Here is a 26,637-nt window from a genome sequence, read left to right on the forward strand (position 1 = left end):
TGGTACTGAATTTAACATCCCATTAACTTTGATTGTACCAAAAGAAAATTCAAAATGGTCAAAATAAAATTAAATGCAATTGAGGTAGGTTGATTGAATCACTTTGAATCATTTTAGGTTTGGATTTGAACTATTTTGAGTTCGAAATATTTGCGTCTGTTAGTTGAGTTTTTCATGTCGAGTTATTTCGGGTTCAGGCATTTTAAGTTCAGGTCATTTACAGTTTTGGATTCAGATTTAATGGATTTAGGATATTAATTTTTTTATAATTAAATTGAATTGGAGTTAATTAAATTAGATTTTCGAGTTTAAATTATTTTTTAAATCGAAATTATGTAATTTCTACAGTAATGATTTTTTTTAAAAAGAGTAGAATAAATATAAAAGGATGAAATAATGATGATCCAAACTTTGTGCTTCAAACATGAATGACACAATAGCCGGTTGACCCGGTTCTCCAATCAACCGTTCTATTCTTTGTGATTCATAGACAATAACCCAACACAAAAACTATTACTACTAACTTCTTCAATTAATGCTCCAAAATCTCTTTCATCAAACACTATATATATATTCTTTTAGCTTGTCTTGTCTGCCATTGTAACATTCATGCGTTTATGCTCAAATTTATTACAACATTTGATAACCCAAAGAAAGTGGATTATCTCTATAGCATTTTGTGTTACTTTTTATATAATTATAAATTCATAGTTGTTGATTGAGTATTAGTTCGATTAGTATGGGTATTGTTGTCAATATAGGAAGACGTAGGTTCGAGTGCGTTGAAATGCATTATCCTCCTATTTATGAGTTAGGGAGGAGCTATGGGTAGTTCTAGGCATTGTGTCAAGAAGAGTAGATATGATCAGAACCTATGCCCCCTTTTTACTCAAAAAATGGCAAAATTACTCAAAAAACTGATCATTTCTATTAAAAATTTCATCAATTTCTACTATTAAAAACTGGCGTGGCTAACTAAATAACCAAACAATTACACGAGGTGTGCCACATGTACCTCATTCTAACATATAGCGACTAGTTTTTAATAGTAGAAATGGATGAAATTATTAATAGAATAATCAATTTACCTTTTGATCTAACATATAGAGACTAATTTGTCAATTTTTTAGTAAATGGTGTAAAATACAATCTGACTTATAGTACAAAGACCTCTATGATATTTTCACTGTTGTTCACCTCGCAATTCAAGTCATGAATTTGAATAATAGGAATTGTCCATTTGTAATATATGTACGTGACAGTAATTTGCTACTGCTAAATGTAAGGGTGTTCAAACGGTTAGTTCAGTTATTAGCCGGATTGAACTAGTATTAACCAAACTATATAATCCTTTAATCGTCAACTAAATCAAATTTTTTTTAAAAAAAAGTTAACCGAATCGAAATATTTTGGTTAATTCAGTCAGTTAACCGAATTAGCCGAAATTAATATGTTTTTGCCTTTTGGTAGATGATCTTGGGATTAGGTTAGGGTTTAAGAATTTACTAATTTTGGGATCAAGGTCACTCTATGTCTCGTGTTTATAATCCTGCATTCAAACATGATTAAAAGAATATAATTATACAATCATTAGAGTTATAGTTTGATTAACATCGTTATTGTTGTAACAATAAGAAGAATATGAGTTTAAATATGTTTAAATACGTATTATTTTTCAATTTTAAAATTTTAAAATTTATGTGTAGTAATAAAATCGTATAAAAATATAATTACGCTAAACTCTATGAATATATAAAATATTTTAAAATAATTAAATATAACCATATTAATATATATTCATATTCAACACTCACGAATTATTATTATTTTAATGGATTAATGTTGAAACCAACCAAAGCTTTGTGTCTCACTTTGAGAATGTATTACGTATAAATCGTGGGTTTAGCTTCTTCTTTTTTAATTTTTATTTGGTTATTTTAGTTTATATATTTTTGAATTTTAAAATTTTAATCGACTAAAATGGTATGGGTTAAATTTATTAAGTTATTTTATTTTCAAAATATGATGTAGCAAATCGCTATTTTTACGTGCTAATTACAAAAAGAAAAAAAGGCGTTAAAGGATTTATCGGCTATTATTTATATCAAGATTGAAATTTCTAAATTTGAGAAGTACAGGGGCTAAGAATGATCCAATTAAAAGCTTGAACTAAATTTAAAACCTTACATATAGTATAAGACTAATAGCAAATTTTAACCAAGCGTATTGAACTACTACCATTCGGGTCAAGACTGAATTTACAAAATTTTAAAAATATAGAATCTAAAATTGACCAAATTAAAGTACATAGACTAAATCCATAATTTATGTAAAGTATAAGGACTAATAACAAATTTAACACGAAATTTCACCTTTTCCAACCAAATATTAGAAAATGGACCAATACTAGAAAGTTCCATTATAAACTAGAGAGATATTTGAACTCGACTTGCTTAATAGCTCAAGCTGCGAATTTGCATTTTTCTTTCAAAATTTGAAATTATAATAGCTTGGAAGTATTTATATCTACACAAAACCTCAAAAGATGAAATCTAATAAATTTCAGCTTCGAATCTACAATTATTCCCCTACCTCAATACAATCTCTTGCGAAAAAAATAGACTCAATTCATGATTTGACCTCTAAACTATACTCGTTTTTCATTTTAGCATCTAAACTTTTCTTAGTCTCACTTTGGTATCTGAACTATCATTTCCATCCCGGCTTAGCTTAAAAAAAAGGGTTTCTAATAAGAATGTGACATGTGTCACATTCTTATTAGACATCTGTAATATTTAGGGTAAAATGAGATGAAAATGATAGTTTAAGTACTAAAGTGAGATAAAAAAAAAATTATGTACCGAATTGGAAAAGGGATATAACTCAAAAGCCAAATAGTAAATAAATCCACAAAAAAACATAATAATGTCTGTTTCCTTATACTTTGGGCAATTTATTGTGAGGAGCTTAGCCCAATCAACACTAAAAAAGGGGCTTAATAAAATCATAGCTTAATGCAATGGTTCCAAAGTGGGCTAATTCTTTGCTCAATGAACAAGATCTATAGATTTTGATCTCACCATTCGGATATTTGTAATTCTGTTTTATGCTTTATATTCGAGATTTATAGTTATCCTTCTCGATAACGTCGTCTTCAAAATTCAAAAATGCATTCAAGAGTGAAGCCGGAATGTAATTTCGTCGTTGTATCAATGTAAAATTTTACAACTTCAAGGGATTAAACTATAATTCTTTTTTTTTTTGTTTTTGGAGAGGACATAATTTAATTTTATATTTTAAGAGGAGCCAAAATAAAATTTTACCATTAAATTAATTTAAAATTTTGCAAATACTCAAAGGACTAAAGGGGCAATTTTTGTATTTTTGGGAGCTAAGGTCCCTGCCTAATCCTCTAGTTTCACCCTGCATGCCTTATCTCCTTGAAAGTGTAGTTTGTTGGTTTATAATATATATTTTTTATAATAATATTTAAAGAGTTGTATATCTGTATAAATTTTGACATATTCATTGTCACATCTCGAAAATCGAGTTAGAAGAAATCAGATTAGTGGATCAAGAGTTGTCATGCTATAAATTTTAATTTAAAATTCAGAAAATTATTACAAGAATGAGTTATTGGCTTAATGGTTCAGGGAAAGTAAGGAGATGATCTAATTGGCTTAGAAACCCGAGTTTGATTTCCCTCGCTCACAATTCTCTTTCATTCTAGCTTTTTTCCATTCACTCCTAATTAAATTGTGATATTTCAATCTGACTCCAACACAAAAGTCCGATTAATTTGGATAATTAAAGGTTTTATCTTAATTATACTAGTCATCCGACTCCCTCTCTTCTTTCTCTCATATTTTTCTTCCTCTTCCTCTTCCTCCTTGTGTGGTGTCGTTTTGCTTATTTTTCTCCTTTCCTCCCCTCCTTTTCTCTTCTCCATTTGTTGCCGATTTTTGCTGCTATTTTTACAGCCAATTTATTGCTATTTCCAGCCCCCAAAATCATTATTTTGTTGCCAAAAATTCCTTTTTTACCGTCGCCTGTGGTGGTGTGCCGCCCTTTGATCACCACTTTTGGGGTTGCCATTTTTTCCTTCTTTTGCTGCACTATTTGATACCTCATTCCATCACTTATTCCTTGTTTAGAACAACTCCAAAATTTGTCAATTGAGTGTGCATTCGATCTCTTTTAGGTCGTTGATTCAAATCTAGGAAACAAAAAGTGTAAGTGCGGATTATTCCAATTAAAATTTGCTCTTTTGGGTCGATTGTTCTAGGGCCTTAGATTGATTTTTACGTATTGATTTTAACGCCCCAATTCAGCAGTGAAGTCAGATTTTTTTCGCACTCTTGCTAGGCGTTGTTTCAATGTAAGATTGATCGTTTTTGTGAATCTAAAAATTCGTTATTGAAATATTGATTTGGTCAAACCCTTAGGGGTGTTTCAAGGCTGGTCTTAAGTGTAAAATTAACGTTTTAATGTTATTTTTGGATCAACGATCGTTTAAGGTTTAAGGTGCGAAAGTGCGGATTTTACAACGTAGTGCTGCGAGTTGTGAAATTAAGGTATGGGTCCTAACTTTGCATAATTGGTTGCAAATTGATAATTTAAAATATAATTTGATAAAAAAATCCTTGCTGGTCGAGCATGTCCAAATGGCCTAAGAGAAATAAAAGGTGTCGAGCGATATACGTATCCTAAAATATTGACTGAGTGGTTAGGCTCCTTATCGGGATTGTTTATATGCAAAATTTCTATTTATGATTGCCTGTTTGGATGCCATGGTTATGGATTATTGAATGTTGGTTGTGACATATTTTGAAATGATAATATATCATGAATATTGGTTAATGGATGCATGCGTAATGTTTGACATTCTATAAATTGTATACTCGTATGACTTGATTGCATTGTATGTCACATACCAGTGAGATTGTTAAATGGGTTGACTGACTATATGCAAATTTGAAATTGAATATGTTACTGAAAGCATGTATGAATGCCAATGTTACTGTTAAATGAAAAGTATGCAATGTATACACCAACATTGATTATTGATATGCATGTAGCACGTCATTGTACCAATATTGATTTTGGTAGCATGAATTGCTCCCTGATTGTATGTCATTTTGCATCTGCATGGGGTGAGTGTTTGTGGTTAATGAAGGAGTTCTGTGGAGATCCGACAACATTTAAAGTCCACAATACTGTTGTCAATGCACTGCACCGGAGATTTGAGGAGATTGGCAAATTTATCGCATTTTTACTAGCAACTTTTTGCATTTTTACCGACAATTTTATCTGCAATATTGTTTTGGTGGTTTATCCACATCGAGCTTTGGCTCTTACTATTTTGGATTTTGTTAGACGAGTTCTAGGAAACTCGTGGTTTATAACAGATGGTTGGGGAGGAACCTTTTGCACTGCATCATTTGTATCATACCATGCCCATAATCCGTTATATATACTATTATGGTTTAATATGGACTCTTAGGCTCCATTTGTTTCAATGTACAAGTTTTTATGGAAAATATTTTCAGCTTTTTTCGATGTTTGTTTTATGTAAAATAGGATGATCAACGTAAAAAATTTTCCAGTCAGCGTAAAATTACCTTCTTATTCCTGTAAAATGTCTTACCAATTTTTTTTCCGTAAAATATTTTCCACACTGATAAGGCTCTGTTCACTATAACACCCTTATATTCAACCCAAATATCGAGTTAAAGCACTGGGATGTTACATTCTCTACTACATTATTCACTTATCAAATATTTTCTTATAAACTTTCATAACTTTTTAATTTAGTCCCTTTTTGTCATAAAAGTTCAATATTCACTAATTAATCATATTAAATCAATATTCTTTCTTGTTACACTTTAATCACATGACTTATCTCAATATTTTATTTCATATATCAAATTTCTGTGTATTTCACTTCTATTATTTCATCCACATACTTTCTCAAGTTTAACAATTTAGTCACTGTCATCATAATAATTCCATATTTATGAAATTGCCCTCAAATTTTACCTTTTATGCAATTTAGTCCCTAAACCCGAAACTTGTAATTTCACCATTTTTTTTCGTAAATCATGTTAGCCAATTTTTACCCAACCATATAACAGCCCATATTTATAAAAAATTTACAATATTTCCCTTAAATTATACCTTTTTCATAAATAAGCCCCTAAACCTTAAAATCATCAAAAAATATTTAACAAAATATGTTTGTTTAATAACCAAACTCAAAAATCTACCATAAAACTTCAAAAAGACCTTAAACTTATTCATGAAAAGTCCCTAAAATTTTAACAATTCTACAAATTGACCCCCAGATTAACTAGACTAAACTAAAACGGTCACAAAAACATAAAAATCATTAAAAACGGACCTCGAAATTTCACACATGCATGAGAGAGAGCTTGGCTGAACCTCTTGGTGTCAAAAATGGTGTTCTTGTGCTTGAGGAAGAAGAGCAATAAAATAAAAATCTTTTGCTTTTTGTTTTTAGTATATTTTAACTTAACTTTTTATTTTATTAAAATAACATATAAATTAACTAATATCAACCACCAACTGTCAATACCATTTACTTATGGTATTATTGCCACATAAACCCTTGTGGATTTATTAATTTAATTATTTAACATCTTTAACTAATAGAATTTAATTTTTGTACTCTTTATAATTTAGTTCTTTCCAATTAATTAACTATCTAAACATTAAAATTTTTAACCAAATTTTAATATGACCCTAATAACACTCCATAAATATTTAATAAAATATTTACGGGCTCGATTATAGAAACGAGGTCCTAATACATTGTTTTCTAAACCCACTTGACTTTAAGGACACTCCACTTAAACTTAGTTATTCATTCAAATAGCATAATTTACCATATCAAAATAAAATATAATACAATATTTAACTCATAAATATTAAATGATAACTCAATCGTCGGATTTATGGCCTCGAAACCACTATTTTCGATACCATTGAGAAACGAACTATTACAACATTAACTTTTCTAGAAAAATAAATCATTTTTCAGAAATCATTTTCCAGAAACTATTTTGAGGATAACAAACGGAGCCTTATTGATATAAACTCCATGAGATGGCTTTATGGTCTTTGGTTAATGCATATATGCACTGATTGATAAATTACTCTATTTATTATGGTTGTTGTGTTGATGTCCCTATGTCTAATTACTGTATTGTTATATGTTTGTTTAAACAACTCTTAAACTCACACTGAGCTTTCATCAGCTCACTGCCCCACAGTATTTAACTTTTCAAGTAAACCTCGAAACTAGGACCGGACTTAGCATATGAAGCATCACCTCAAACATCGGTCACTTTTTAAATATTATTAATAAGTCTCTATTGGTTTTGATTTGTAATTTTTAATTATTTCTAATTTGTGGCTTAGTAACTTTTCATTTAGGGATTTTTATATGCATGGATTACTTAAGCATAATAACCGCGAAATACATTATATTTGGCTTAAGTAAAATTTGATATTGTTCTTCAATTTCCGCTGCATTGTAAAGAAACCGTTTTTGAAAAAAAATCGATAAGGCAACTAGATTTCGAAAATGACATGAATAATGGTCTTTCTGTTGCATTAGTTAATATCGAGTTTTTACAAAGTAGAGCGACAAACAAATGGTTCTTCTAAAACAACACTATCAACAATAAAATTAATCTTAAGTATAGATGATCTAATAAATGAATGTTTTAAACCTAACTCAAAGTACAATTGTGGTTTTTCTCTAAAATGAGTCGATTTAAGGTATTCAAAATTATCGTAAGTTAGCTTAGTCATTTCGATGGCTAATATAGCCTTCTGAATTTAGCCATGACGTCTAGACCAGGTTAGGGAGGTTAACTCATTCTTCATATTAGATTATGCTATACTCATGACATAGACCTATTTATAGGTCGAACTATTCCCCCAAGCACGAAGGCCTACTCGAAATTTGAGAGGGTTGGGCTTGAAAACAGATCTGAGAAAAAAAAAGTCTCGTTTAAAATATAGGCCAAGCTTGGGCTCAAATGTTCAAGCTCGACCTAACCTGGTTCTTTTTTATATTTATAATATATTATATATTATGTTGTTATATATGATATAATTTATAACACATAGAACTAAATCTATAGTAATATATAATACTATAATGTAAATACACCAAAATATTAAGATCCCTATATATAAAATTTTAATAAATAAAAAATATATTAAATTATTAAGTATTAAATTAAAATATTTTTTAAAAAATAAAAAATCATACGGGTGGGCCTAAAATGGAATTGGGTTAGTCATTTACAAATATGAGTAGGAAAGTAAAAAATATATATGGATAGGCACGAGCATAAATTGTGTTAATATAATGCTTGAGCCCGGCCTAACCCATAAAAACCTCTACTCATGATGTGTGTTAAAAAATATTTAACAAATATATTTATAAAAATAAATAAAATTTTGGTTGAAATGGTAAAGCTAATATATTGAAAATAATGGCTATAAAGTTCAAATGCTATCACGTGCATTGTTTTAAAGATTTTACATAAAATATAAAATATAAAATATAAAATAACAAAAATACCCTTATGTTAATGTTTGTTATTTTTTTTTTAAAAAAAAAGAGATTTTAATAATTTCTTAACTGAGTTGGGTTTCGATTGATGGGTGACACCTAAAGGTATTTATGGCCTGGGCTTAGGTATGAATTAACACATTTTATGCTAGCCCAAGTCTGATCCAACCCGAAATATAAGTCTAAAATTTTGTCCAAATTTACGTATAGTTGTAAATGTTTAACCTAAGCCTATTTTAAGTCCTCCTATATATATTTAAAAATTTTAAAAATAAATTTATATTATTTTTAATTTAATAATTTTATATATAGTCATCTAACATTTTTTACTGTTTACATTATAGATTTAATTTTTATGTGTTATAAATTATATAATATATAAAACATTAGAAACTTAAAAAAAAAGGTCAGACCTTGAATGTTCAAGCTTAATCCCGTCTCATATTTTAAACGAGGCTAATTTTTTGGGCATAATAATTTTATCCAAACCCATCCAAAATTCAACCGGGCCTTTGGGCTTGGGTGGATAACTTGTCCCATGAACAGATCTAGTAACATCAACTCAGTCAGTCCTTCAAAAATGTATAAATATGATAAATTTTTTTATACAATAACTACTACTAGTACCCAAACCCACCCATAACCGCTAAAAACTTAATTTGGAGGAAAATGTCAGTTTAAGTGCACTTGAATCCACATTCTCTTAATTATTATAATAACCACAACACCGATTAAATTAAGACTCAGTCCATATATTTTATTTCTTGGTAAATGTCTAAATGATATCGAAAAAATTACCGATACAGGATGAAATTAGATTAGATATATCTACAAGTTTTAAAATACTAATCTTTAATACGAATACGAATTGAATGAAGTGATAAATTATATTGTACTCTAAAAATATATAAATAAAGAAAAGAGAGAAATTAAAAAGCTGATGCAAGCATTAAAAATGGGAAGACAGAAATAGACAGCACAACCATTCACCCACCCACAAAATCCAAAGCAGGTGGCTGAGTCTTCCAATAAAAATTTTAGGCAAACGGTCCCTACACCAAGATTTGCCACTCTACTTGAAACTTTGAAAGGGACCCCCTTTCTCCCCTTTAATTATTTTTTTATATTATGCAAGTACGTTATACTATTTATGTTTAGGATTCGTGATGATAGAAGATAATAGTAATGATGGTGAGATGAGAAAAAAAGATAGAACTCCTTGAAGAATAAACTTCAATAAATTTCACTAATGACTTTAATCGACCCCTCAAGTTTGAAGAACTTTCACCAGCGATCTCCAAGAAGATTGAGTTGAAGACTATTCCAAAGGAGAAGAACTAAAAAAAGGAGAAACAAATCGCTAAAAACTAGCCTAGAGAACAAACTTTGATGCACTCTTTTCTCTTAGCTTGGAATTGAAGTAGTTGTTTACTTAGTGGGGACTTCCACGCATCTTTTGTACCAGTTGGACATTATTTGGGCATTTTTCACTCATGGTCTCTTTTCTCTCAACCTTTTTACTTTGCTACTTTGAGCCCTTCACAAAATTTCTTCATTTTCACTTGATCATTGCACACATCTTTGGGATCCAAAGGGGATAAAGTAAACTTTTTCACATGAAATACGAGGGAGTATCTATTCAATTTTCCATGGTAAACGACATCTCGACCAAACTACCATGGTCTCCCCAACAGTAAATGAACAACATGCATTGGGACTACATCACACCAAACATCATCAGTATAATTTCCAATTTTAAAAGTGATAAGACATTGTTTTACCACTTTTACTTCAGATCTTCATGAAGCTAGTCACTAGAGACGATATGAATTAGGGTGGTTTTGACAAGGTAATGAAAGGGAGTCCACCAAAAAAATGCTTACCACATAAGCACAGCTGCCATTATCAATAATAAGTGAACATAGTTTCCCTTTGTTCAGACATCAAGAGTGGAAGATGTTAGTCCGTTGCTCATCAGAATCATCCCTTGCTTGGATATTAAGGGTGCATCGCACAATAAGGCAATTGGACCCTAAAAGATCCTTACCATCAGTAGGAGGTTCCAACACCTCCTCTTCATAATCTTCAGCCAAAGCGAGCACATTAAGATTGTCGAAATCAGAATTGAAAGTGTATTCTCCATCGTCTCGAACACGCATAATTCGTTTATTTGGACACTCGATGTGATAGTGCTCTCTCCCGTTACACTTAAAGCATTTAGTCTCATGAGCTCATTTATGATCTTATGGAGAAAAAATGGCTTTAGCTCGTCTATTTTCAGCAATATACAATTCCCATGAGTTTGGGAATGTGTCGAACTCCTATAATGAGGAGTAGAGTTTGAACCTCTACAATTTGATGAAAAACTCGAAAATTGTGCCTTAAATTACCTTTGAATCTATTGTTCAATCTGAATGGTCTTTTGAAGTGCTTCCTCAAGATCCACACATGTTTGGAGCTCAAGGATATCAAATATGAGAAAATCCATGAGCAATTACATTACCTTTAAGTATCCATCAACGGACTTTGTGCCTTGAGCAAGATGTTGAAGTTTCCGTTGATTCTCTCTATGATAAAATGATGGAACAAATTTCTTTCTCATTTCATCTCATCCCAAGACTTAATCGATCTTTCAGGTTCATTCATTGATTCAACAACAATTGAGTCCACCAACTCTAGACATAATCAGAAAATTCTAAGGCTGCCAATTGTACCTTTTGCTCTTCTAGACACTTGTAATAGGCAAACATGAGCTTGATATTGCTTTCTCAATCATAATATGCATTTAGATCATTCTTCCCTTTGAAGGAGGGAATCGAAAACTTTGGTTTAACCAATGAAGGCTATTCACAATCACTATAACCCGAAGCATAATCATACTTATGAGGTCCATGCCTCCCTTGATAATGGTCATTTTGAGGTTGTTCATCTCTCACATTGCTACCTTTATCATATGATTGGGCATCCAACCTCTCTAACGTCTTACTTATGTAGCCATCATGAGATCTCATTGGTCGTTACGTTCCCTCCAATTTAATAAACAAAGCCTCAAACTTGTCATTCATCTCCATAATTTCATGTCAGTCAGACTAGCCACATTTTTAACTTGTGGCCTTTCATCATCATCATCATCATCTCCACGACGGGTACAAACCATTTTGCAACTTGAAAGCACAAACACTCAACAAAGAAAATGTTATAGAAATTTCTCACTATCAATACTCACAAGAAATAATACTCTAAGAGGCAAAGGAATAAAATTAAAAAAAAATTAAATATTGTAAATTTTAAAGTGAATTCAACAATAAACTTTTGTAAAGATATGTTGGTGTTCATTCGCTAACAACACAATCCTAAGGCGCAAGGAGGCCAAGAAAAAGCTCGACACCAAATATTTGAAGTTGCACGGAGGAAGGAAACTACAACTATCATTGTACCTACTAACAAAAGAAGCAAGAAAGTGTTAGATCACGTAATAAAAGTAAAGAAAACTAAAACAAATGAAAACTTAAGACTAAGAGTAAAAGGAAATAAGATTAACTTAAAAAACTTAAAATTTTCATTCAAGGTGTTCCCAATGTGCTAAAATCACAAAAAATTACGAGATACCTCCTCATACGATGAAAACCAACTCTGGAAATTTTGGGCTTGAAATGTGTTTCTCATTTTCTTTTAGGATTCTTTTTTTGTGCAAATATTTTTTTCAATGTAATAAAACTAAAACCTACTTCGAAAAATTTGGGGTTCAAAAGAATAAGTTTACCCCACTTTTGGAATAAAACGAACCAAATTTTGGGGTCGAAAAAAAAATTCCCTTTTTAGATTATTTTATAATTTTAGGTATTTTAAGTTTTTTAGAATTTTAATTTTTTATATAGTTTTAGAAATTCTTGAAAAAAATTAAAGTTATCCTTAAAATAAATTTATAAAACAATAAATAAATATTTTAGCTATAGTTTATATCTTAAATTAAGTAGGATAAATATCAAATTTGATACACGAACTTTAATTTGATGCGATTATACATATGAAATTTCAATTGTGGTTCATATGTATCTACTTAAATTTTGATTTTGATTCGATTATATACATTTAAAGAAATGAATACATATATTTATTTTCATATTGGATTAATATAATTGATTTGTGTATGCAATATATTATCATAAAATCGTGTTAATTCAATTATAATGTTGCTTTTTGTGAATTTTGAATAAAACCAAAATTTCATTTATATAAAAGTAAAAAAATTAAAATTTATGTAGAATTTTAATATTTATCTTAATTAATAACGAATTAGCACTCGCTCCATCATCCAATTACTAAATTACGGAATAATAAAAATTTTATAAATTTTTTAATGATTTGATGACTAAAATAAAAAAGTAATAACATAATCTTATTAATAGAAAACTTGAAAAGATTAAGAGTTCAATTAGATGCACCATACGCTTAATTACGATTAATGTAAAAATAGTGGCGACAACGGACTAAAAATAAATCCCATCCACAGGAACCATACAGAGAAGGCGATGAATGTGGGAAAGACGGGAAAATGACCAAAAAAAGCCCCTTTTTTTTCAAAAATTACCGAAATTGGCCAATTATTTAATTATTTACTGGAATGATCTATTTTTCGCGAAATCGCGTCCACGACAGCGCGATTTCAGGGTACGCGCTAGGAAATCACGTCCACGTCAGCACGATTTGCTTATGTGGACACAAATCGTGCCCTCTAGGACGCGATTTGCTGGCGTGGATGAACAGTTTCTCATTTTTAGCTTGTAAAACTTTGAAAGGCCATAACTTTTGGCTCGTTGTCTGATTGAGACGAATTTTTTTTGATTTCGAATAAATTTTCAAATAAATAAGGAAAATAAGGAAAATAATGATTTGAATGTTTCAAAATTCAATTTTTAACCGAAAAAATAAAAATTTAGGGGCAAAAAGGGATCTTTTTCGACGAAAAGTGCGGCAAACCGCCTTCGGCAGTTTGTCAGTGCGTAGATCTCGAAAATTTATTCAAAATCAAAAAAAATTCTTCTCAATCGGACAACCGAGCCAAAAGTTATGGCCTTTCAAAGTTTTTCAAGCTAAAAATGAGAAACTGTTCATCCACGTCAGCAAATCGCGTCCTAGAGGGCACGATTTGTGTCCACGTAAGCAAATCGCGCTGACGTGGACGCGATTTTCTGGTGCGTACCCTGACATCGCGCTGACATAAACGTGATTTCGAGGAAAATGAACCATTTTGATTAATAATTAAATAATTGACCCATTTCGATAATTTTTGAAAAAAAAAAGTTTTTTTTGGTCATTTGCCCGGGAAAGACAGCTGTGAGAATAATAATTCGATAGGGAGAAGGGACCCACCTTTGAAAGGAAACGCCCAGTCGTTGAAGAATGGGCCATACACCTGCCACTGGGGCCCACTGCTAACTAAAATAAAATCTACACCAATCAAATCCTCCATGTTTTCCACGTGTACTTCCCTCTCAAGGGGTGGTGCTTTTATTGGGATGGTAAATGAGTTGGCTGAATTTTGAATAATATGTCGGATTTGAAATGGTGAAATTACTATAAAGGCCCATGTATTAGAAGTTTAATTACATTTTACTCCTTTTACTTAAAAAATTAAATAAATTAGTCTCTGTATGTGAAATGAAAGAGCAAATTAAATTTTTTTTGTTAAAATCAATCAATATACTAATTTAAATATATAGATATAACTGACCTTTTGAATGAATTGCCCGAAATCGATAAAACTCAAAAATCAAAAATATAACAACTTATGATATATTTTAACCTAAACTAATTTACTTGGTGAAATGGAGGAGTTAAAGCACATGTTCTTTTGCATATGAAAAATGGGTAACTTTGCATGTAATTGATTGTATATATCCAATAGGATTGATCTATATATGGTAAATAAAAGGGTAAATTATAAAAATAGTCACTTGTTGTTTGCTTAAGATTATATTTTAGTTATTTATATTTAAAATGTTATGTTTTAGCCACTTACGTTGTCGTTTTGTTACGAAATAGTCATTCTTCCGTTAAGCTTCGTTCTTCCTAACAACAAACCTACGTGGCAGTCCAAATAGGTTTTAAATGCCAACTTGGATGTCCAACTAAGATGAGAATAGTTTTTTAGTCAAAATGGAAAAGAAAAAAAAAAAAGAGACGAATGATTTTTATTTTCTAGTTCAAGGTGTAATTAATTTAAAATTTTTAATTAATTAAATTTATTTAATTGAAAACCTATTCTGATCCCAATTGAACATTCGAGTTGGCATTTAAAGCCCATTTGGATTACTCTTAAGAAGGTAACGGAGCTTAACGGCAGAGTGACCACTATGTAACAAAAAGATAACGTAAGTGACTAAAACGTAACATTTCAAACATAAATGACTAAAATCTAATCTGAGGCAAATAAAAATGACTATTTTTATAGTTTACCCGAAATAAAAATATCATTTTGATTAAAAATTAAAACTTTAGGGTCCAAAATGCAAATGCAAATTTAAATTCAAATACAAATTGTTTACACAAAACATCTCACTCACTCTTAAACAGTATAAATACCTTGAACTAAAATCAATTTCCCCATACATTTCACCACCACTCTCTAAAAAAGAACATTTTTTTCCCTCTCCCTCCCTCTAATAATCCATTGAATTAGGTAATTTCAATTCAATAATCCTCATTTAACTAGTTAATTTTTTTTTTTTACTTGGTTTTTTCTTTGTTCTGCTTTAAGTGATCTAGTAAATATATAAGCTTTGCTTGAAATTCACTCTTTTCTCTTTTGTTTTTGCTTGCGTTTAGTGTGTTGATTTTGATCTGGGTATTTTTAATTCTTTCAAAAAGTGTTAGGGTTTATGAAGAGATTATATAGATGCTAGATTCACATGATTGAAGCTAAGAATCTTGTTTTTTGGTGGTGGATTTTACTTGAATGTTGTTAAGTATAACTCTGTTTTGTTGTATTAGAGATTTGATTCATGTGTGGTGCTTGTGTTTGAATGTTTGTGAGTGATCTTTATTGGGGTTGTTTCTATGATGATTCAGCTTCTTAATGAATTTACTGTAACGGGGTTGTTTGCAATATGAATGGACTAAGATTCAATTCAATCAAGCAATATAGTCCATGTTGGATTTAGCTTCTATAATATTCTATCTCATATATTTGTTTTCTCTTATATTATGTGTAGGTTTAAGGATATGGGTTCTGCAGCAGTTGAAGATATGATAGAGGCTTCTTCTGGGGTTCATTTTTCTGGGTTCCACATGGATGGTTTGGATTCTAGACATATCAAGAAGCCTATGATTTCACCGGCTACTGAAAATATGCATAATCAACCTTTTCTTATCGGTAAGTTCAAAAATATTGTTCTCCTATTACTTATGTTGTTTTTTAGATGCAATAATGATCAAAAGTTGTTTAAGATTGATGAAAAAAACTCTATGGACATCCAAGCACCTCTTTAATTTTTATTTTTTGAAGAAACGATTACCATAATAGTATATAGTATTTGTTGAGGGTGGATTGGCTCCTTTGGGAGAAGTCTTCAAAGAGTCGTTCTCTAAAACCCCGAACCCCCAACAATCGAAGGTATTGTCCCCGTGTTGGGGTTTTTGTCCTCAGCTTCCGTCAAGAGCCAGTTCACGGATGGGAATGCCTTAATTGATGAAGATAGGTACCTGTAAGACTCGGGAAATGTGCCAACATAGGACGTGAGAATAATAATGGAGGGACCTGGGGGCGGGCAGGATGGCATGAACCACCAACCAAGGCTTAAAGGCAACATGTTTGCAAACATGGTACAACTTGCCTAGAGGACGACACTTTGAAGACTTCTCTCGAAGAGTTGATATCCCCTCAACAATATTCTACAAAATATCACCTCTTTTCGTTTTCATTGTACCCAAGATGCAAGCCTTTTGATTATACTATGTGGTATTTGGTTAATGAATTGGTTTCTTTCAATTACTTAGAGCTTTTCTCCTTTAGATTTCTATCTTGTTTAACTTTGGCTATTATTTTTTGGTTCAGGAGTTGCTGGTGGAGCAGCGTCCGGTAAGACTACAGTTTGTGATATGATTATTCAGCAACTTCACGATCAACGTGTGGTATTAGTTAATCAGGTATTTTCTCCAAAGTTCCCAATGTAGCTTTATTAAGAGTTATTGAATAACTTAAGCTCTCTAAAGTGTCAGATGTTGTCACGCATTCCCTTAGCCACTTGTTTCGATATTTATTTTCCTCTTAAATTCATTTTAAAATTAGATACTTTTTATCTGTCGCGAATCGTATTTGGTCAATTGGATACATTTTTAACATAAGCAATGTGCCAGGATTCCTTTTATCACAAACTCACTGAAGAGGAACTTGCAAGAGTTCATGAATACAACTTTGACCATCCCGGTGAGACTTTTTCTATAACAGATATCCAAAGCATTCAGAAAAGAAAACAATGACCTGCTAATATATTTTTTATGCTTATAAACCGACAAAAACTCGTACTTTATCTCTTTCATCAGTTGGTCTTTAGGAAATGTGACTGTTTTACGTGTGCATGTTGTTTGGTCTCTGTTTGTTTCGGATTTTATTGATGTCGTATTGGCTCATTCCTGCAGATGCATTTGACACAGAGAAATTATTAGATTCTATAGATAACTTAAGGCATGGCCGAGCAGTAGATATTCCAAAATATGATTTCAAAAGTTATAAGCTTGATGTTTTTCCCGTAAGAAGGGTAAGGTCTCACAATGTTCAAAATGTATGTCTTGGCCACTGTCTTAAATGTGGCCGGCATCTTCGTTGTTTTTGGAAGTATACGAACTCTTTTGATGATAAAATTTTTCTGCAGGTTAATCCTTCTGATGTTATAATTTTGGAAGGGATACTTATTTTCCATGATCCTCGCGTCCGAGAGTTGATGAACATGAAAATATTTGTTGATACAGGTTAATCTATTAAACTTTAACAACACTAAGAGAACTCATTTGTATGCTTTGTTTGATGTAAAACAACTATCGATAACTTATATAGAAGTATATTGCCGAAAACTTTAAATGGAATAACTTGCATGTTTTAGGGAACATACCAATCGCATTACTTTGTTGGTGTTACTGAGTTTGGGCTATTACTTCACATTGAAAAAATTTCAGTGCAGATGCTGATGTGCGACTGGCAAGAAGAATAACGCGTGATACTGTTGGGAAGAGCAGAGATATTGGTGCTGTCCTTGATCAGGTCTAAATGTGCTTCCCTATATATTTTGGCATATATAAGATTTTTTCTATCTCGTTTACTAATGTGTCGGATTTGTATTCTTTTGGTGGTGCTACTCTTTTCAGCTGATATTTACATGCAATTAATTTTTAATGCAGTATTCAAAATTTGTGAAGCCAGCTTTTGATGACTTTATACTTCCAACAAAGAAATATGCAGATATCATCATTCCCCGAGGAGGAGATAATCATGTAGCAATTGATTTGATTGTACAACATATTAGGACGAAGCTTGGCCAGCATGATCTCTGTAAAATCTACCCGAATCTATATGTCATTCAATCAACTTTTCAGGCATGTTTTCTTTGATTAACTAAGGTTGAAAATTTTTACTGCATGCATTGAGCTCCAAATGTTAAAAGCTAATGATTATTTATTTATTTATGCAGATACGAGGCATGCATACCCTTATTCGTGACTCTCAAACAACGAAACATGACTTTGTTTTTTATGCTGATCGATTGATTCGTCTGGTGGGTTATGTAATTAATGAGTCTTCCGGTTTCTTCAAATGGTTTTGATTCTCACTCATATAAGGCTCCTCCTTTTCTAGGTTGTTGAACATGGGCTGGGACATCTGCCATTTACAGAGAAGCAGGTGATCACTCCTACAGGTAAGCTGAAGTTACTTCATCTAGTACTTGGCCTCCTATAAAGTACTTTTCGGTTTAGAGGAACTTTGACTACCATTTTTCTCGTTGTAATGTTCTCTGAAATTGAGTTTTGCACTAACAAATAGATTTTATGCTATGGACTATAGCAAGTTTGAAGCAATCATAAATTATTATTTTGGTGTTATTGTGCATGCAGGGTCTGTATATACAGGTGTGGATTTCTGTAAGAGATTATGTGGAGTCTCTATTATTCGGAGGTACAATTCTGGTCTAATATCTTAAAGCACTTCGTAAGTAACTTCATTGCTTGTGTGATTTATAACTTGCTTGGAAAATTTCAAGGAGATGGGAATGTTTTCGAAAGAGCAAAAATAATAGGGAGTAATGGTTAGAAATTAAGGTGTTGGTCATTCCTTTTGCCGTAGACAAACTTAAATTAAAACAAAAACAATTGTAGTTTACGGTGATTGAGTGTCGGGAGTTGGAAAAATATTTCAGATAGCTCTTAGGACTCTTAGGAGAGGTGTAAGTGGGTGGTGTCTATCAATGTTGTTAACTTATACGAATGTACTTTGTTTAAACCATTAACTACTTACCGTTTGACATTTAATGATAGTGGTGAGAGTATGGAGAATGCTTTGCGAGCATGTTGCAAAGGTATCAAGATTGGCAAGATTCTTATTCATAGGGAAGGTGACAACGGTCAACAGGTTCGTAAACTTTATATATCTTCTTCCACAAGCAAGAAATTTTGTTCTTTTGCCTACTTTCTTTCTCACTCTTTTCTTTCGTGCTTCTATGTTTGATTAGCTTATCTATGAAAAATTACCACAAGACATCTCCAAAAGGCATGTGCTACTACTGGATCCTATTCTAGGCACAGGTTCGTTCTTGTGCTAACCGAGAACTAAAATCCCGTAAAGGACACCATTAAGCTAGAAGTTTGTTTCGATAATCATGCGGTTTTAACATATTGCAAACTACTCTACACAGGCAATTCAGCCGTCCAAGCTATTTCATTGCTTATAAAAAAGGGTGTACCAGAGTCCAACATCATATTTCTCAATCTCATATCTGTAAGTTATCTCTTACGATTACTATCTCATGGCTGTCACATTATATTTTCGTATCATCTAAGCGCTATAACCATATCACTCGATTCCACAGGCACCGCAAGGTGTACATATGGTCTGCAAAAGCTTCCCAAGACTAAAGATCGTGACATCCGAGATTGATATTGGTTTAAACAAAGATTTCTGTGTTATCCCCGGAATGGGTGAGTTTGGAGACCGATATTTCGGAACAGATGATGATGATGACCAGAAAGTGGTGACCCCTATGCAACAGTCATGCTGAGCTTCACATTTATCAGTTTTGAAACAATTTTGACGTCATTAGACCAAAGAGTTGCCATTGTTGAATTCATTTTCTTTTTCTTTCTTGAATCGTTTTGAGTCACACTAGGGGGTGCCATTTACATTTATTTATATATATATATATATATATCATTTGATGATAATACATGAAAAAGGGTCAAACTTGTTAGGGTTATGGAATAACCTGGTCATAGTCAACCCCCTCACACACACAGAAAACAACTTTATGAATGATTAGCATCATATGTGTATTTACAAAACCCAGTTGTTTTTTGTAATAAAAAAAATTGAGATTTCATTATATATGTATATTGTATTGTACTTGAGAGTATCCTTTCCAATCTTACACAAAGAGTTTTAACAATAACTACAATAGTTGGGCATAAAATAGTACAATTTAAACTTGAAACTAGAAAAATGAGTAAAAATTTTAAGTAAAAATGCGACCTCTTCAAAATAAACGAAAATTTTTCTACTCTTTGTTAAAAACAAGTCATAGGAGTCATTAAATATTACCAATTGAATCCATTTATTATTAACTCATACACTAAAACATCCGGAAAAAAAACTCACCAAACATAAGTGTTATAATATGTTGAAAAATTCTAACAAGCTCAACATTTAATGTATATTTTTCAGGTTAAGAGTAATTAGTCAGCTATTGAATATATTCAAATTATGATTTATCCTAAGAGTAATTCAAATTATTATTTTAATCAATTTATTTTGGTTGATGGGTTTGGGAATATATTACTGATTTTTTTCTTTATTGGGACCATATTATTGTTATGAAGCTGTACAAATTTACTTCTATATATATATATATATATATATATAATATTAATCAATGAGGTGAATAAGGGAGGAAGATAAAAGAAAGAATAAAAGAGGATACAATGAGAGTTGGGGAAGAGGTCTTTATTTTCTGAGAGAGTTTAAAAGGAGAAATAAAAAATGAGAAGGGGAGTGAAAGTTTGATTCGATACTTTTGACTGTGATATTGATGTGACGTCTTAGAATGAAACATGTTAAAATAACTAGCAATTAATTACTCTAAGTTTCGACATGGTCCTCACATAATCTTAGCAGAGTTATTTCTTTTTAAAGTTAACCGAGTCGGGGTTTGTAAACTAATTTAGGTTCGCAATGTGGTTGGTTCCATTTGGAGGCACATGTTTAGCCGAATACACGGTTAAGTTCGTGAGGAACACTATAAGGTCTGCGAAATTCACTACACAAGGTATAACAATATATATATTCAGTAATATTGCCCTAAAACGTGAAAGTGGATTGTTTTATAGGAGGCTCGTAATTGGGGGGAAGTGATGAATTTAGATCAGGGTCTGAAGAGAAAATGAGACCAATAATTTATTTATCACGACCATCTAAAGTTCAAATCCGAAATATCTGAATCCAAAATAATATAAAATTAAAAATATCAAAACATAAAATTAATTAGAATAAACTAATCCAAATTAATCCGATTTAAAACCATAGTATTATTGGTATCAAAGCATTACAATTGTAGAAATTTGCATATACCTATTTTGAGGATTTCACAAAAAGAAAATGAACTATTTTACTATATATTCTTATAGAAACCCAGGCACATATGTGATATTGGAGGGGTGTACTTTGATGATGGGTTTAAAATATTATATAAAACTTCAAGTGATTACGTGATCTAATTTTAGAATATTGAATTAGTGGTTGAACTGGTTAGATCACTAGTTGTTGATTCAATCAGTTTGATTGGTTCAATTGCTATACCAACAATAAATAATTAAATAATTAAAAATTCATAGAAATTAAAAAATAAAAAAATTATTAAACCTGTTCAACTATTGATTTTTGTCTCAAGTTTCGATTTTTACTGGTTTTCAATTCAATCGGTTCAACCCCTTTGTTTGGACTAGTATGCTGGCTGCTTATCGATCCAATCAATCTGACCAGCCAATTCAATCATGTTCCAAGAGCACTAGTCATATTATCGAATCTTGACAGAATCAAAGTTCAGGGATTAAATTGGATCTAATTGCCGAGTTAAGGTACTAAAATGAAAAAAACAAAAGTACAAGTACCAAGATGGACCTAGTTTCCGAGTTCAGTGACCATAAATTATATTATCTCTTAAATTTATTACTATAGTTAAAAATTGAGGTGGTAAAAATTTGTTGACGGGGCATCTAAATGATTTGTTTCCGTTCTCCATTGAATTACACCAATGAATGATGGAATGAATGCATGAATTTACGCAAATTGTATGTACTACAGCTTCCATTAGCCTCTCTCTTTGCTATAATTCTTCTTCTTCTTCCTTGTTTCTTGCATTGCAAATGCCCGATGAACTTATGCTTTTGCCATCCTACCTACACCACATTTGGCCACCCCAAGAATAATAAAGGTTGAAAAGTGTAGGGTAGATGGCGTGCATGAAATACCCACAGGAACAAACTCAGTGCCTCAAGTTTACATGCATGCATGCATGTGTATATGCATGTATGAAGGAGTGAATGTAGGTATGAATATATCACCTTTTTTTTGGTATAATGATATGTTTGGTGTTTTTCATGTATGTAATGGAAATGGAATGTGTGTGGTTGGTATTTGCACTGCAGACAGAAAGTTTAGTACTTGAGTTATGGTGGTGAAGGCTGGAGTGATCTCATTGCTTTAAGGTGTGAGTTCGGTGATGTTGAGAAGTTGGAAAACATTGATGGCTCACTAAACATGCAAATTGCAAGCCTTAAACCTTTCTCATGTTCTATTTTCCTTTATTTTCTTTTGGGAGATTCCTTTGTTATGTTCAATTTTTCTTTCCTTTTCATTTCATTTTATCACGGAAATTATGAGGTAAAAGTACCACAAGACCCCTTTTATTATACTCTGGATTGCATTTTAATCCCTCTACTAAAAAAAAGGGGGGTAAATTAGTCCCTCTATATTGGATGAGTGAGCAAAACAAACTTTTTATTAAAATTGCGCACGGTTAAATGTTTGTTTTGGTGTTTATATAAGGTATAATAACAAATTTATCCCTAAACCTTTGCGCATTTATTTAATTTGACCCTACTCTTTTATAATAAGACTAATGAGTTAAAAGGCCTTAGTAACAGATTTTAAAAGAAACCAATTAAACCCTTTTAAAATTTAAAATTATTAAAATATCATAAAATTTTAAACAAAATTTATAAAAATAGTTATAAAATTTTGAAATTTTATTAAAATAACAATCTTGACCCAATAAAAGAGTAGGGGTCAAATTTTTTTTAAAACTTATAACTATTAGATTTTAATGGGTCAGATTTTTATTTTTCAATATTTTTTATAACTTCTTTTTATAAATTTTGTTTATAATTTTATGATTTTAAATAATTTTAAATTTTAAAAGGGCTTAATTAATTTTTTTAATTTGTTACTAAGGCCTTTTTGACCCTTTAGCCTTATAAGTTTTAGAAAAATTCTAATTTACTTCTAATAAAAGAGTAGGGTTAGATTGAATAAATGTACAAAGTTACAATAATTTTAGTATAATCAATTATTAGAAGTGAATAACCAACTAACTCAACTCTAATTAAATAACCAACCAACAAAAATAAATTATTAAAATATGTTATAAATCCATGTACTCTTCATGAAATTTAAACTTTTTATTAGAAAGAATATCTTGCATCATTGTAAGAATCAAATAAATATTTATGATGGTACACTCATAATAGATTTTAACTTAATGTTTATGACGCAGCGAAACATTGTAAAGAAATGTCCAATGTGTAAAAAATTCTCAAACTTTTTCAAAAAAAAGTTAAGTCTCCGCTTTTTTTTGCATTCATTTGAGTATTTAAACTTTTAAAATGTATCAGAAAGGCCCTCAAAATTAAAAAAAGAAATGAAGCTCTTGCTTTTTTTTTTGCACTCAATTGAGTACTTGAACTACTAAAAAGCATCTAAATGGCCCTCAAATTTTTTCAAAAAATAAAAAATAAAAATTAAGCCCCTGCTTTTTTTTTTTTGCATTCAATTGGATATTTAAACTTTTAAAATGTATCAAAAAAGCCCTCAAAATTTTTAAAAAAAAGCAATTAAGCTCCTGCTTTTTTTTTCACTCAATTGGGTACTTGAACTACTAAGATGCATCAAAAAGGCTCTTAGACTTTTTCAAAAAATAAAAAAAAAATTAATCCTCTATTTTTTTTTTGCACTCAATTGGGTACATTAGCAGTTGACCATTAAAGTTAACTGCCCCTAATTTTTTTCAGTTAAAGTCACCCCATGTCACAACCACGGCGTGATATGCAAGAAAAGAAATTATAAAAATAAAAATCAATAAAAGTTATAAAAATTATTAAATTTTAATAAAAATATAAAAAATTTAAATTTTATTAAAAATTAGAAAAATTAGAAAAATTGTAAAATTTTATAAAAATCATAAAAAATATAAAATGCATCAAAATGTTATTTAACCATTAACTTTAACTGTTGCCCATTAAACCCCTAATTTTTTTAAATTAAAGTCATCACGTGTCGCAGCATAGCGTAACATGTGGTGAAGAATGATAAAAAATAAAAATCAATAAAATTTATAAAAAAAATTATAAAATGCTTCTTTTGGTTAGATGGTTTTATAATTTTTTACAAACTTTTATAATTTTCTTGTGATTTTATAAAATTTTATAATTTTTTTCTATATTTCTATATATTTTATAAAATTTTACACATCTTTATATTTTTTACGATTTTTGTAATTTTAATATTTTTATTAAAATTTTATAATTTTTATAATTTTTTTGACACATGTCATGCCGTGGTTGTGACACGAGGTGACTTTAATTGAAAAAAATTAGAGACAATTAACTTTAACGGTCAACTGTTAAAGTACCCAACTGAGTGCAAAAGAAAGCAGCGGCTTAATTGTTTTTTTTTTTTTTAAGTTTGAGAACTTTTTTGATGTATTTTAGCAGTTTAAGTACCCAATTTAGTACAAAAAAAAGCAGGAACTTAAATTTTTTTTTGAAGTTTGAGGGTCATTTTGATGCATTTTAAAAGTTCAAGTACTTAATTGAATGTAAAAAAAATAGGGACTTAATTGTTTCTTTGAAAAAATTTGAAATTTTTTTACACCCTTAAACCTAATATAAATACTATTTGATTATTTAAGTCAAAAATCCGAAGACATTCAACGAAGCCGAAACTAAATTTCGCACTCTAAAACATTGAAAATGAGATCACGAAGGAGCTTCTACAACTAGAAGATTAAAGAAGAGGAAAACAAGAGGGCCTATAGTTTTTGAAAATTAGGAATTTAGTCCTTGTAGTAGTATTTTTAGGATTTTAGTCTCTCTACTTTTTAGATTTTTATATTCAGATTCAACTATTTACACTGCTTTTAGGACCTTGAAAAATGGAATGGGTGGTATCGTGAACAGGGTTAGTGGCAGCGAAGAATATATTTTATAATTTTTTAAATTCTTATATATTTGATCAAAAAATTTAATTTTTAAATAATTTTTATATTTTAAAGTATTTCAATTTTTTATTTTTTAGAATGAGGATTAAATTGACAAAATGTGTAAAGTTGAATAGCTAAATTTATTGAATTTTTAAATTAGAGTGACCAAAACAGAAACACACTAATAATATAGTTTACCAATTTTTTCATAATCAAATTTAAAACTTGAGCATCAAATCCGAATAATTGAACTTAAAATTAACCCAAATACATAAAAAAATCGAATCAAAATTATCTAAAAGGTAAGTAATGAAGGAAAATAAAGAAATAGTTGCAATTCTTGTTTTTGTGAAAGTTTACAAGGATTTTCTTTACATAAAAATTGACAAATTCTATATTCAAACACAAGAAATGTATTATTATTATGATTTCATCTTTTAGTTTTGCAAATATGTGAAACTAAAACACCCGTTGGAGGACTAGACATCAACAATTCACATCTAGCATGTAACCAATAAGAAAAATGGATCAAACCCATATGAGCTCTCACTTTGAATGTTCCTCTTATGAAATACGTAACCCTATTACTCAACACTTGTTTCTGCAATTCCACACCCAAATTCTGTGGCAAATACACTAAGCTTGATATAAAATGAACCGCTTCAACCCTAACTTCACCACTCCTCTGATAAAATGGTTGAACAGCTTGTGTTGATATCAGCCTATCATGAAAATAGAGCTCTATAACCAAATATTCAAACCTCACATCGATTCTCTTGTTTGGGTTTGAAAAATTGGCTAAGAAAGTGAAATCACCATTGAAATATTCTGGGGTATCGAAGTATATACCATTAAGACGTGCATTTGGTGTGTCGAATAATGGGATTCTTGGTTTCATTGATAAGAAGATGATTAAAGTTGCTACTCCGAATAAGATGAGGATGACGCTGAAGATCAAACATATGATTGCACAACACCATATTAATGGATTTGTTCGTCGTGGATGAGGTTGTCGGAGGAGTGATTTTCGCACAAGTGTTGTTGTGTTGTCGTTGTCGTTGTCGGTGTCGGTGTTGGGGTTTGCTTTTTTTGAAGATGGAGCTTCTTGTTGTTGGGTTATTGTTGGTTTTGATATTACGATTTGGGATAGGGAGATTGGAGTCGTATATTTTGTTGACGGTGGTGTTGGAGATGGTGACGGAGATTGCGGTGGTGGTGGTGGAGGAGGTGAAGGTAAGGGGGAAAGCATGGTTCAAGGAAGATGGGTAAAAGACAAACTTGTTTAATGAAATA

At 30.8% G+C, this 26,637-nt stretch overlaps 2 protein-coding genes across 3 annotated transcripts; one reads left to right on the top strand and one right to left on the bottom strand.

The window, feature by feature from the left end:
• Positions 1-15,199: 15,199 nt before the first annotated feature.
• Positions 15,200-20,198, top strand: LOC105768597 (uridine kinase-like protein 3). 2 transcript variants are annotated; one of them, XM_012588605.2, is made up of 15 exons: positions 15,200-15,290; positions 15,823-15,983; positions 16,665-16,756; positions 16,967-17,036; positions 17,249-17,367; positions 17,482-17,578; positions 17,788-17,867; positions 18,005-18,199; positions 18,295-18,378; positions 18,459-18,519; positions 18,716-18,776; positions 19,136-19,229; positions 19,330-19,402; positions 19,513-19,595; positions 19,687-20,198. In XM_012588605.2, exons 2-15 carry the CDS (start codon positions 15,833-15,835, stop codon positions 19,873-19,875), a joined length of 1,449 nt encoding a protein of 482 aa, XP_012444059.1. In that variant the 5' UTR covers positions 15,200-15,290; positions 15,823-15,832; the 3' UTR covers positions 19,876-20,198. The 2 variants fall into 2 exon arrangements, with proteins under 2 accessions (XP_012444059.1, XP_052486633.1); XM_052630673.1 differs by lacking the exon at positions 15,200-15,290 and having other exon boundaries at positions 15,421-15,983.
• A 5,466-nt stretch (positions 20,199-25,664) lies between these two features.
• LOC105768598 (NDR1/HIN1-like protein 10) lies at positions 25,665-26,637 on the bottom strand. The gene has a single exon (XM_012588607.2). It carries the CDS (start codon positions 26,591-26,593, stop codon positions 25,775-25,777), a length of 819 nt encoding a protein of 272 aa, XP_012444061.1. The 5' UTR covers positions 26,594-26,637; the 3' UTR covers positions 25,665-25,774.

Source organism: Gossypium raimondii, chromosome 5 (genome assembly GCF_025698545.1).
Source record: "Gossypium raimondii isolate GPD5lz chromosome 5, ASM2569854v1, whole genome shotgun sequence".
Taxonomy (NCBI): Eukaryota; Viridiplantae; Streptophyta; class Magnoliopsida; order Malvales; family Malvaceae; genus Gossypium; species Gossypium raimondii.

Excerpts from the sequence above, each read along its gene's own strand:
- LOC105768597 (XM_052630673.1), top strand. The coding sequence starts at position 15,815 with ATGTGTAGGTTTAAGGATATGGGTTCTGCAGCAGTTGAAGATATGATA. Across the intron at positions 15,984-16,664 it reads TAATCAACCTTTTCTTATCG|GAGTTGCTGGTGGAGCAGCG; the intron begins GTAAGTTCAAAA and ends TTTTTGGTTCAG. Across the intron at positions 18,379-18,458 it reads CTGATCGATTGATTCGTCTG|GTTGTTGAACATGGGCTGGG; the intron begins GTGGGTTATGTA and ends CTCCTTTTCTAG.
- LOC105768598 (XM_012588607.2), bottom strand. The coding sequence starts at position 26,593 with ATGCTTTCCCCCTTACCTTCACCTCCTCCACCACCACCACCGCAATCT.